Below are 14,094 nucleotides of genomic sequence, written 5' to 3'. Positions count from 1 at the left end.
AGGTGTCCTGATCCTAAGCCCGGTTGCAGCTGTGCCGGATTAACCTCTAAGTCCATAAATTAGCCACAAAATGAATAAAGTTATAGACTGTCTATTAATAGAGAGTCACCTGGAACAACCCACAATAAGCCGGGGGGAACAAGTGCATTCTACTGGAACCTTCTACTGCAGCAGCCATTCTATCGCAACCCGTGCTGGAAAGTGAGACCTGCAACCGGGAACGGTAACGTCTGATTGTCACGATGACCATGAATTGACACTATACTGTCCTAAATGTTATATTATTCTAGTTTCTAACCCTAACAACACTTATTCATCACCCGTGAGGCCATAGAGACGTAATGCAGCCGTTGGCTGTCCGGGCATGCTGGGAGTTGTAGTTTTGCAACATCTGTAGGTCCACAGGTTGGAGACCACTGCTATAGATGCTCCAATGAGAAATAGTTTACTTCTTTACCTTATCTCCAATGGAGACCAGAAAACCTTCTTCAGGTTCTTTTGCCTTTATTATGGTACAAACATTTTGGGAAAAAATGTGGTGGGGGTGTGATGAGGGCAGATGTTATTACCCTAGGGGCAGATGGCATTAACCACTTGTATTCGTGACGCCAGGGCGTGGTTAACCTTGGCACCCCCTGAGGTATGGCTGCTGGATCCTGGGCTTGGCATGGGGCAGATAATGACTCAGACGCCAAGTCACGGAACAACGGCAGCTTTACTGAGGCAGACAGATGGAATAGTCTTTACAGCTCAGTTAAGCCCAAGGAAGTGACCAGTGACTTCAGAGAATTTAGGGCTCCCTGGAACTTGTAGTGGACTTGGACTTTCACCTGTGGGGCAGCAGACTTGTGGATTTGTGGCTGCGTGGTAGACTTTGGGCCTCCTCAGGACACCAGACACTCCCTCAGGACTTACCTCGGGTGGTGCCGAGGTTAACCATGCCCTGGCGTCACGAATACAAGGGGTTAATGCACTCAGTAGAGAAGAGACTAAGAGACTGAACTAGCTCCACCCAGGGTTTACAGTATATGGGGGAGACTCTGGAGGGGTCCCATAGGTCACTCTATAGATCACATGGTCACTGGTACCTTCCTTGGTTACAACACATGACAACAGTATTTAAAGGTATATGACAAGTTATATACATTACATTAGATAACACAGGTGGTAGTTAACTATTTACGGAATACAGACAAAAGAGGGGCCCAGGGGTCACTGACTAGAGTCTGCCTGACAGGGGTGCAACTCCTGTACTGGGCCACCACAAAAACATACTCGTCAGCTCACCACCATAAATCTGAATACGCATTCAATCAGGACATGCGTTGCCTTAAAGGGGTACTCCGTTGGAAAAAAATGTTTTTAAATCAACAGGTGCCAGAAAGTTAAACAGATTTGTAAATTACTTCTATATAAAAAATCTCAATCATTCCAGTACTTATCAACTGCTGTATGCTGCGAAGGAAGTTGTGTAGTTCTTTCCAGTCTGAGCACAGTGCTCTCTGCTGACACCTCTGTCCGTGTCAGGAACTGTCCAGAGTACAAGCAAATCCCCATAGCAACCCTCTCCTGCTTTGGACAGCTCCTGATAGGGTCAGAGGTGGCAGCAGAGAGCACTGTAAAGACTGGAAAGAACTACACAACTTCCTCTGTAGCATACAGCAGCTGATAAGTACTGGAAGGATTAAGCTTTTTATATAGAAGTAATTTACAAATCTGTTTAACTTTCTGGTACTAGTTGATTTTAAAAAAAGATTGTTTTCCAGAGTACCCCTTTAAGGTGAAGCATGGGCTACTTGGATCATAAAAAATGTCGGCAAGTTCTAGTCACCAGTTTCCCCAAAAAATGCTAAAAATTTATTCAAAGGGGTACTCCGCCAAAAGGATAGGGGATAAGATGTCTGATCGCGGGTGTCCCCAGCGGGCATTTCGGCTGCGGCACCCTAGACATCTGGTGCACGGATCAAACTTTGCTTCGTGCTCGATGACTGGTGATGCAAGGAGGAGGCTCATGATGTCACGGCTGCGCCCCGCTCCTGACATCACAGCCACGTCCCCTCAATGCAAGTCTATGTTAGGGGGCGTGACGGCCGTCACGCCCCCTCCCATAAAAAATGCATTGAGGGGGCGTGGCCATGACGTCACAAGCCTCCGGTGCTGCACCCGACGCTCTAAACGAAAGCCGGGTGCAGCAGGGAGATCGCAGGGGTCCCCAGTGGCGGGATCCCCGCGATCAGACATCTTATCCTCTATCATTTGGATAGGGGATAAGGTGTCTAGGGGCAGAGTACCGCTTTAAAAGATTCATAAAAAATTTACAAAAATTTACATGGATAAAAAGAAACAAAACACCAATGCGTTTCGAACTGTTTAATTATGATTAAGAATGAATATGTTCGAAACATGTTGGTGTTCTGTTTCTTTTTATCCATGTTTAATTTTGTATATTGGTGGTGACTAGAAATTGCCTACATTTTGGACCTTCATTATGGTGTCATGGTCGTCCTTTCCACACCCTTTTCATGACCCTTAGGCCGATTCCTCACCACCTTGCATGTAAGTCTTGAGTCTGGTACTGGGCTGAGCCCTATTCTCCTATGGCTTCTACGCAGTGCATGGGCGGCTCTTCCATGGTATAGATGCCCTTGCTTGTCCTCCACATTAGTTCTTCACAAATGGAAGGTGAGAGAGGCGGTCCTATATTCCTCATGGCGCCTTTTCCAAAAGAAAGAGATATTTACATGGTGTAAAGAAGATTAAGCACCATGTGGCCTTCTATGGGGACCTCCATATAATAGCAGAATGGGGGGCAAGCCAGAAAGCATTAGATGCAGTGTATAGTTGACCATGTATGAGCGCAAATATCTTCATACAATGCTCAACAAAATAAAGGGAACACCTAAACAACACAATGTAACTCCAAGTCACTGACACTTGTGTGAGATCCCACTGTCCACTCAGGAAGAACACTGATTGACAATCAATTTCACATGGAACAGACAACAGGTGGAAATTATAGGCAATTAGCAAGACACCCCCAATAAAGGAGTGGTTCTGTAGGTGGTGACCACAGACCACTTCTCAGTTCCTATGCTTCCTGGCTGATGTTTTGGTCACTTTTGAATGCTGGCGGTGCTTTCACTCTAGTGGTAGCATGAGACGGAGTCTACAACCCACACAAGTGGCTCAGGTAGTGCAGCTCATCCAGGATGGCACATCAATGTGAGCTGTGGCAAGAAGGTTTGCTGTCTGTCAGCGTAGGGTCCAGAGCATGGAGGCGCTACCAGGAGACAGGCCAGTACATCAGGAGACGTGGAGGAGGCCGTAGGAGGGCAACAACCCAGCAGCAGGACCGCTACCTCCGCCTTTGTGCAAGGAGGAGCAGGAGGAGCACTGCCAGAGCCCTGCAAAATGACCTCCAGCAGATCACAAATGTGCATGTGTCCACTCAAACGGTCAGGAACAGACTCCATGAGGGTGGTATGAGGGCCCAACGTCCACAGGTGGGGGTTGTGCTTACAGCCCAACACCGTTCAGGACGTTTGGCATTTGCCAGAGAACACCAACATTGGCAAATTCGCCACTGGCACCCTGTGCTCTTCAGTCTGAAGTCTGGAGACACCATGGAGAATGTTCTGCTGCCTGCAACATCCTGCAGCATGACCGGTTTGGCGGTGGGTCAGTAATGGTGAGGGGTGGCATGTGCTTGCCAGAGGTAGTGTTGGTAAATTTATGTTTTGATATCTATGTTCTCTGTATATATATATATTTATATATATATATATATATATATATATATATAGTCTAACTTTAGATGGTGTTGGCCGATTTTATCTAGTTTCTATTAACCATTGTCTTAGTTCTTGCCAGTGCCCAGTGATGCTCAAAAACTATCCAAATGACCTTGGTTAATAATGAGGCTTTTGTTGGATAACAAGCTTTTTCTATGATAATAAAAAAAAGTGTAAAAGGAACCCTGTGATTGGTAATAAGGTTATACACCATGAGCCACTGGGGTTCCTTAGCCAATCAGCTCACACTTAGAGTGTTGCCATATAAAAGGGCTGTAATCTATTTTGGGGTATGATTTTCTTCTGCGGAGCTGTTTCTCTGCATGTAAGAGAACATCCACCTGTATACATGTGCATTAAATCTGTCTGCTAATCAACTCGGCTGGAGTTGACTGATCACAGGGAGAAACAGATCCTAACAGTAGCCTGACTGCCATAATGTACCGAGATGAGATCCTCAGACCCCTTGTGAGACCATATGCTGGTGCGGTTGGCCCTGGGTTCCTCCTAATACAAGACAATGCTAGACCTCATGTGGCTGGAGTGTGTCAGCAGTTCCTACAAGAGGAAGGCATTGATGCTATGGACTGGCCGCCCGTTCCCCAGACCTGAATCCGATTGAGAACATCTGGGACGTCTCGCTCCATCCACCACAGACTGTCCAGGAGTTGGCGGATGCTTTAGTCCAGGTCTGGGAGGACATCCCACAGGAGACCATCCGCCACCTCATCAGGATCATGCCCAGGCGTTGTAGGGAGGTCATACGGGCACGTGGAGGCCACACACACTACTGAGCCTCATTGGGACTTGTATTAAGGACATTACATAAAGTTGGATCAGCCTGTAGTGGGGTTTTCCACTATGATTTTGAGTGTGACTCCATATCCAGACCTCCATGGGTTGATACATTTGATTTCCATGGATAATTTTTGTGTGATTTTGTTGTCAGCGAATTCAACTATGTAAAGACGAAAGTATTTCATACGATTAGTTCATTCAGATCTAGGATGTGTTATCTTTGTGTTCCCTTAATTTTTTTGAGCAGTGTATTAGAGAAAGTCCCATAGATGGTCATCTCTCTACCTCTTTTCTGAAGTGCCACAAAGGGTTCCAGAGACTCCAATCCTCCCAACCAATGGGAGTTCTGGAAATTTATCAGGCACACATCAGAATTTTACAGCATATATTTTTATTATCCCATAAGGTTGGGTTCACAGTACAGAATTTCAGAGCAGTGCAGCAGAGTCCCACTGGCAATGGGATTCCTCTGCACAATGCACACTGCAGAGTTTTCGAGGCGGACATTCTGCCCAGAAAATCCGCTAAAAAATTCAATGAGTTAATTGATCTGGCGGATCTCTGCTCAGCAGACATTGCCATCTATGGGGACGGCCATGGTGGGCGCTGCCCACACTTGGAATCTCCAGCTGGATTTTGCCCAGCTGGAGATTCCACAGTGTGAACCCGGCCTAAGTGTCCTCTTTTAAGGGGTTTTCCAGGATAAATTGATTGATGTCCTATCAGCACCCCCATCGATCAGCTGTCTGCCATAGCAGAGGCCCCCATATACACAGAGCTGGAAGCAGACAACTGCATGTAGTGTTCCTTCTATTCACTTCAGTCTTTTGATATATATATATATATATATATATATATATATATATATATATATGTGTGTGTATTTCCTGCTTTTTTGTCCCTTTTATTTCTTGCTGTTCTCTCATACAGATTCTTAGTGATTTTCCATTGACTGTGGTGGCGTAACTCGAGGTGCATCGGACTCAGAGCCCAATGCTGATTTCTAATGGGATACTAAGAAAATTGTTATAAGCCTTTCATCCTGAAAGGGCAGCGCTAACTTGTCATAAAGAAGCCAATACCTATATCACTCCACAAAGAAGACGTTACAGGGTAATTTCAGATACAAAAGTGGTAATACAATAGAACTGTGTCATGTCTTGGCACCCTGCAAAGAGGAATAGGACGAGGAAAATGACAACAGCTTTCAGCGGGTATCCGGCTTACAAAAGTGGGAATACTGAGCAAATGTCCTAACAAAATAAACTGTATCTGTGCTATACTAGTACTAACTAATATAATACTGCCTCCTATATATAAGAATATAACTACTATAATACTGCTGCTATACTAGTACTAACTAATATAATACTGCCTTCTATATATAAGAATATAACTAATATAATACTGCTCCTATATACAAGAATATAACTACTATAATACTGCTCCTATATACAAGAATATAACTACTATAATACTGCCCCTATATACAAGAATATACCTACTATAATACTGCTCCTATATACAAGAATATAACTACTATAATACTGCTCCTATATACAAGAATATAACTACTATAATACTGCCCCTATATACAAGTATATAACTACTATTATACTGCTCCTATATACAAGAATAAAACCACTACTATAATACTGCTCCTATATACAAGAATATAACTACTATAATACTGCCTCCTATATACAAGAATATAACTACTATAATACTCCTCCAATGTACAAGAATATAACTACTATAATACTGCTCCTGTGTACAAGAATATAACTACTATAATACTGCCCCTATATACAAGAATATACCTACTATAATACTGCTCCTATATACAAGAATATAACTACTATAATACTGCTCCTATATACAAGAATATAACTACTATAATACTGCTCCTATATACAAGAATATAACTACTATAATACTGCTCCTATATACAAGAATATAACTACTATAATACTGCTCCTATATACAAGAATATAACTACTATAATACTGCTCCTATATACAAGAATATAACTACTATAATACTGCCTCTATATACAAGAATATAACTACTAAAATAATGATTGCAAGAAACAGTACGGTCGGCACCGCAACCTCAGAAACACCTGTGAACGGACCACTCCTAATGCTGGCAAGCAAGGAGTTAATTGGCAAGGCAGTCTATGCATAACACTGAATCACTGCTGATCCACTGGGTTCCCAGTCCCTTGGAGCAAACTTTTCAAACATGCACGATAAAGAAGTAACAGGGACGTCACTCACCGGGATGCAGTAAAAGCGTTTCTTTTTATTTCGACAGTGCAGACAAACGAGCATGAACATCGGGAGCCACAGCCAAACAGCCTCGAGCCGGGTAACAGCTGTGTCACATGACACAGCTGTTACCCGGCTCGCGGCTGTTTGGCTGTGGCTCCCGATGTTCGTGCTCGTTTGTCTGCACTGTTGAAATAAAAAGAAACGCTTTTACTGCATCCCGGTGAGTGACGTCCCTGTTACTTCTTTATCGTGCATAACTACTAAAATACTGTCTTATATGCACAAAATTATACCTACTATAATACTGTCTCCTTCGCACAAGATTATACCTACTACAATACTACCCCCTATATACAAGAATATAGCTAATATAATACTACCTCCTATGTACTAGAATATAACTACTATAATACCGCTCCTATATACAAGAATATAACTACTATAATACTGATTCCTATGTACAAGAATATAACTAATATAATACTGCCCCCTATGTACAAGAATATAACTACTATAATACTGCCTCCTATGTACAAGAATATAACTACTATAATACTGCTCCTATATACAAGCATATAACTACTATAATACTGCTCCTATATACAAGAATATAACTACTATAATACTGCCTCCTATATACAAGAATATAACTACTATAATACTGCCTCCTATATACAAGAATATAACTACTATAATACTGCTCCTATATACAAGAATATAAATACTGTAATACTGCCTCCTATGTACAAGAATATAAATTCTATAATACTGCCTCCTATATACAAGAATATACCTACTATAATACTGTCTCCTTTTCACAAGATTATAACTACTATAATACTGCCCCTATATACAAGAATATAGCTACTATAATACTACCTCCTATGTACTAGAATATAACTACTATTATACTGATCCTATATACAAGAATATAACTACTATAATACTGCCTCCTATATACAAGAATATAACTACTATAATACTGCTCCTATGTACAAGAATTTAACTACTATAATACTGCCTCCTATATACAAGAATATAACTACTATAATACTGCTCCCTATGTACAAGAATATAACTACTATAATACTGCCCCCATGTACAAGAATATATCTCATATAATAAAGAGCTGCAAGGTCTGCTATATTTACACTATCCAGGTAGTTATGCCTATAGTTTAGCGGTTGCCTGTGGGCTATACCATGGCAGTTGTCTGGGCCTTTTGGTCCAGGGGGCATGGTACTTTGGCTAAACACGCTGTACTTTTGTCCTAGTCAGGGTGAGGGAGACAGGAGGCCAGTTGTGACTTTTCCCACCCAAACAGGTACAAAGAATATTTGTGCTGGACTAGTGGAGAATATTTGTGCTGGAATAGTGGAGAATATTTGTGCTGGAATAGTGGAGAATATTTGTGCTGGAATAGTGGAGAATATTTGTGCTGGAATAGTGGAGAATATTTGTGCTGGAATAGTGGAGAATATTTGTGCTGGAATAGTGGAGAATATTAGTGCTGGAATAGTGGAGAATATTAGTGCTGGAATAGTGGAGAATATTAGTGCTGGAATAGTGGAGAATATTAGTGCTGGAATAGTGGAGAATATTAGTGCTGGAATAGTGGAGAATATTAGTGCTGGAATAGTGGAGAATATTAGTGCTGGAATAGTGGATAATATTTGTGCTGGAATAGTGGAGAATATTTGTGCTGGAATAGTGGAGAATATTAGTGCTGGAATAGTGGAGAATATTAGTGCTGGAATAGTGGAGAATATTTGTGCTGGAATAGTGGAGAATATTAGTGCTGGAATAGTGGAGAATATTAGTGCTGGAATAGTGGAGAATATTAGTGCTGGAATAGTGGAGAATATTAGTGCTGGAATAGTGGAGAATATTAGTGCTGGAATAGTGGAGAATATTAGTGCTGGAATAGTGGAGAATATTAGTGCTGGAATAGTGGATAATATTTGTGCTGGAATAGTGGAGAATATTTGTGCTGGAATAGTGGAGAATATTAGTGCTGGAATAGTGGAGAATATTAGTGCTGGAATAGTGGAGAATATTTGTGCTGGAATAGTGGAGAATATTAGTGCTGGAATAGTGGAGAATATAAGTGCTGGAATAGTGGAGAATATTTGTGCTGGAATAGTGGAGAATATTAGTGCTGGAATAGTGGAGAATATTAGTGCTGGAATAGTGGAGAATATTTGTGCTGGAATAGTGGAGAATATTTGTGCTGGAATAGTGGAGAATATTTGTGCTGGAATAGTGGAGAATATTTGTGCTGGAATAGTGGAGAATATTTGTGCTGGAATAGTGGAGAATATTTGTGCTGGAATAGTGGAGAATATTAGTGCTGGAATAGTGGAGAATATTAGTGCTGGAATAGTGGAGAATATTTGTGCTGGAATAGTAGAGAATATTTGTGCTGGAATAGTGGAGAATATTTGTGCTGGAATAGTAGAGAATATTTGTGCTGGAATAGTAGAGAATATTTGTGCTGGAATAGTGGAGAATATTTGTGCTGGAATAGTGGAGAATATTTGTGCTGGAATAGTGGAGAATATTTGTGCTGGAATAGTGGAGAATATTTGTGCTGGAATAGTGGAGAATATTTGTGCTGGAATAGTGGAGAATATTTGTGCTGGAATAGTGGAGAATATTTGTGCTGGAATAGTGGAGAATATTAGTGCTGGAATAGTGGAGAATATTAGTGCTGGAATAGTGGAGAATATTAGTGCTGGAATAGTGGAGAATATTTGTGCTGGAATAGTGGGGAATATTTGTGCTGGAATAGTGGAGAATATTAGTGGTGGAATAGTGGAGAATATTTGTGCTGGAATAGTGGAGAATATTTGTGCTGGAATAGTGGAGAATATTAGTGGTGGAATAGTGGAGAATATTTGTGCTGGAATAGTGGAGAATATTTGTGCTGGAATAGTGGAGAATATTAGTGCTGGAATAGTGGAGAATATTAGTGCTGGAATAGTGGAGAATATAAGTGCTGGAAAAGTGGAGAATATTTGTGCTGGAATAGTGGAGAATATTAGTGCTGGAATAGTGGAGAATATTAGTGCTGGAATAGTGGAGAATATTTGTGCTGGAATAGTAGAGAATATTTGTGCTGGAATAGTGGAGAATATTTGTGCTGGAATAGTAGAGAATATTTGTGCTGGAATAGTAGAGAATATTTGTGCTGGAATAGTGGAGAATATTTGTGCTGGAATAGTGGAGAATATTTGTGCTGGAATAGTGGAGAATATTTGTGCTGGAATAGTGGAGAATATTTGTGCTGGAATAGTGGAGAATATTAGTGCTGGAATAGTGGAGAATATTAGTGCTGGAATAGTGGAGAATATTTGTGCTGGAATAGTAGAGAATATTTGTGCTGGAATAGTGGAGAATATTTGTGCTGGAATAGTAGAGAATATTTGTGCTGGAATAGTAGAGAATATTTGTGCTGGAATAGTGGAGAATATTTGTGCTGGAATAGTGGAGAATATTTGTGCTGGAATAGTGGAGAATATTTGTGCTGGAATAGTGGAGAATATTTGTGCTGGAATAGTGGAGAATATTTGTGCTGGAATAGTGGAGAATATTTGTGCTGGAATAGTGGAGAATATTAGTGCTGGAATAGTGGAGAATATTAGTGCTGGAATAGTGGAGAATATTTGTGCTGGAATAGTGGGGAATATTTGTGCTGGAATAGTGGAGAATATTAGTGGTGGAATAGTGGAGAATATTTGTGCTGGAATAGTGGAGAATATTTGTGCTGGAATAGTGGAGAATATTAGTGCTGGAATAGTGGAGAATATTAGTGCTGGAATAGTGGAGAATATAAGTGCTGGAAAAGTGGAGAATATTTGTGCTGGAATAGTGGAGAATATTAGTGCTGGAATAGTGGAGAATATTAGTGCTGGAATAGTGGAGAATATTTGTGCTGGAATAGTAGAGAATATTTGTGCTGGAATAGTAGAGAATATTTGTGCTGGAATAGTGGAGAATATTTGTGCTGGAATAGTGGAGAATATTTGTGCTGGAATAGTGGAGAATATTTGTGCTGGAATAGTGGAGAATATTTGTGCTGGAATAGTGGAGAATATTAGTGCTGGAATAGTGGAGAATATTAGTGCTGGAATAGTGGAGAATATTTGTGCTGGAATAGTAGAGAATATTTGTGCTGGAATAGTGGAGAATATTTGTGCTGGAATAGTAGAGAATATTTGTGCTGGAATAGTAGAGAATATTTGTGCTGGAATAGTGGAGAATATTTGTGCTGGAATAGTGGAGAATATTTGTGCTGGAATAGTGGAGAATATTTGTGCTGGAATAGTGGAGAATATTTGTGCTGGAATAGTGGAGAATATTTGTGCTGGAATAGTGGAGAATATTTGTGCTGGAATAGTGGAGAATATTTGTGCTGGAATAGTGGAGAATATTAGTGCTGGAATAGTGGAGAATATTTGTGCTGGAATAGTGGAGAATATTTGTGCTGGAATAGTGGGGAATATTTGTGCTGGAATAGTGGAGAATATTAGTGCTGGAATAGTGGAGAATATTTGTGCTGGAATAGTGGAGAATATTAGTGCTGGAATAGTGGAGAATATAAGTGCTGGAACAGTGGAGAATATTTGTGCTGGAATAGTGGAGAATATTAGTGCTGGAATAGTGGAGAATATTAGTGCTGGAATAGTGGAGAATATTTGTGCTGGAATAGTGGAGAATATTTGTGCTGGAATAGTGGAGAATATTTGTGCTGGAATAGTGTTGGGAACTTGATAATATTTAGTGGACGGCCATTATTCTCTTTGATAATCAGAATTACTGCTAACTCTACTGATCAGGAGAAGATGAATCATTCAGGCTCTTATGGTCTAAAAAAATTCTCTCTTTTACAAAAGAATAATTTTTTCCATGGAAACAACTTGGGGACAGTTAGCTGCCTCTGAGAAGATATTGGTGAGTAGCGGTCAGAAATACATGAAGTATGGTAAACACAGCGATCAGTACGGGCGTAATAGATGGTATTAATAACCCACTGTCTCCATAGACGTCAGTGGACAGTCGCTGGTCACTATGGAAAACACTATATAAATGTGTTCGTGTGGGTGGGTGACTGGTGGGTCGAGAATAGCGCACTGTCTACGTCTTCACTTTCAACAAATCTCATTAGAAAATAAATATAAGTTTACTAATTAATAATGGGGGGAAATAAAGGGACTTTGTTGACGCACGATTCAGTGGCTTGCTGCTAAAGTTTATGACTTTTTGAAAGTTTTCATTAAAGTCCTAAGTAGACGTGTTTCTAATAGGTTGAGCACTTAAACGGGATACGCAACCAACTGGGCTAAGAAAACCAAAATGGCCCTACGAGATGTAGTTGTCCTGATGGTCGCCACCACTATAAACCATGTTCTTCTTTGTAAAGTTTCCATCTTTGCTATTGGCACCAGTCTGGACACAATGGCCTCCTTTTTATTATTGGGTATCTGGTGGCCATGTGTTCTTCACATTCCTGTTCGTCTACATCCAACAAAAGAAAAGATGATATATAAAAAAAAAGCGCACACCCACTATTCAATTACAATAAAGAGTATATTTTATAACAATTACAACATAATATTGTGATAGCCTGGGGGAGTTGGGTGTAGGGAGTGTAGCTGTGCGGTTACTAAAGGGTGTCTGGTTAACCCTTGCTATTCGTGACGCCAGGGTGGGGGCTCCTCAGTAATGCTTGTCCTACCGCCACCCTTCCCAAGAGCGATAGGGAGGTATAGAATAATTGAATGTCCACAACCGGAGAGTTTGCTGAAAACAGTCGGAACTTTTACTGAAGACTTTATGCAAGCTTCATAACCGGAAAGTCTCTCAGAGATTGACAGTGGTTGGGACCTTAAGCAATTTAGAGTCCGTGGACTGATATGCACTGTTCCACTGGATTTAGTGGTTTTAGTTGCGGTCCAATAGTCACGCTAGCTTTAGCGGGGATTAGTTTAGAACTCACGGTTTAGTTTAGGCTGAGGCCGGTAGGTTTTCTGGCCTAGCGTGTCTTTGAAAGTTGCGCAGATCCTTCCTGCTAGTCCGGCATCCACGAGAGCAGCAACCCAAGAGAGCGATAATTGGCTACAGCTCCCTTATATGGGCAGAGGCTGGACTAGAGCTAATTGGTCCAATACTTCTGTAAATCACCTTTACATAGAATTATGGGTAAACATGTGCCCCAAGGACCTCCAAAGGTCCTCCAACATACCATAGAGGAATTGACAGGGTCACATGACTGAAGGTCCTGCGACGCTAACAAGGTAAGTACACTATACATTATATTAAATATACATTATTAAATATATACATATAAACATTATAGAATTAGAGTAGAAGGAGGCGACTAGGGGTTGTCCCACCCGGGGGACCCTACCTGAACATAGTAACTCTGACTTTGGGGACCACCATACAAGGTACGGTATGCAATACGGTACCGGGATACCACAATATTATAGCAGAAAAAAACTCTCTTGAAACCATTTAAAAAGGCACAAAGGCCCCACACAACAGGGGGATCCCCCTAAATGAGGGGGAGACCTCTCCCAGGGTACCTGCTGGATAAGAGTTTGTTTATTGCACTAGTCCCTATAGCCAGGAGTCAAGTCCTGGAAAAAAAAAAGTACAGGAACTCACCCAAGATTTCCACTCAAGGGCTGGTCTCGCAGGACTCCTGCAAATGGGAACAGTGTTCCTGTTGTGGAAAAAGTGCAGGAACTCAGTCCCCACACGTTCCTCCAGGACTTGAGCCCTGCCTATAGCCCTAAATAGCCACTAAATTACATAACGGTATAAATAGCAGAATAGCAGCTTTCCTCAGATAAGATGTGCAAATAGTCAACCTTTGGCCAATGGATGTAGATACAACCTTTATATAATCATAAAGGTGACACAACCTGTATACAATCATAAAGGTGATTATATACAGGTTGTATCTACATCCATTGGCCAAAGGTTGACTATTTGCACATCTTATCTGAGGAAAGCTGCTATTCTGCAATTTATACTTGTAGAAAATACGGCAGTCTCTATGAGAGCGCGGGTGCACGGTTAGGGTCCCAAACCGTTTGTATTTTAAGCAAGAATAACGTAGCACACCACTTGCGGTGAATAAGGAAATTGGTTTTATTAAAGCAATCCAAATATAATGTGACGTTTCGGTCATTTACGACCTTCCTCAGACCGGATTGCTGCGGAGG

The 14,094-nt window shown here is 41.1% G+C and overlaps 1 protein-coding gene across 1 annotated transcript in view; it reads right to left on the bottom strand.

The window, feature by feature from the left end:
* Positions 1-6,947, bottom strand: part of PEMT (phosphatidylethanolamine N-methyltransferase) — a 178,088-nt gene extending 171,141 nt beyond the window's left edge. The window contains exon 1 of the mRNA XM_056534109.1: positions 6,869-6,947. Within this exon, the coding sequence (XP_056390084.1) occupies positions 6,869-6,928 (60 nt within the window). The 5' untranslated portion in view covers positions 6,929-6,947. The remainder of the gene's footprint in view (positions 1-6,868) is intronic.
* Between the last annotated feature and the right edge of the window lie 7,147 nt (positions 6,948-14,094).

Source organism: Hyla sarda, chromosome 8 (assembly GCF_029499605.1).
Source record: "Hyla sarda isolate aHylSar1 chromosome 8, aHylSar1.hap1, whole genome shotgun sequence".
Lineage (NCBI taxonomy): Eukaryota > Metazoa > Chordata > Amphibia > Anura > Hylidae > Hyla > Hyla sarda.
The sequence above is the reverse complement of the archived record's forward strand: the minus strand, read 5'-3'. Positions and strand labels throughout refer to the sequence as shown.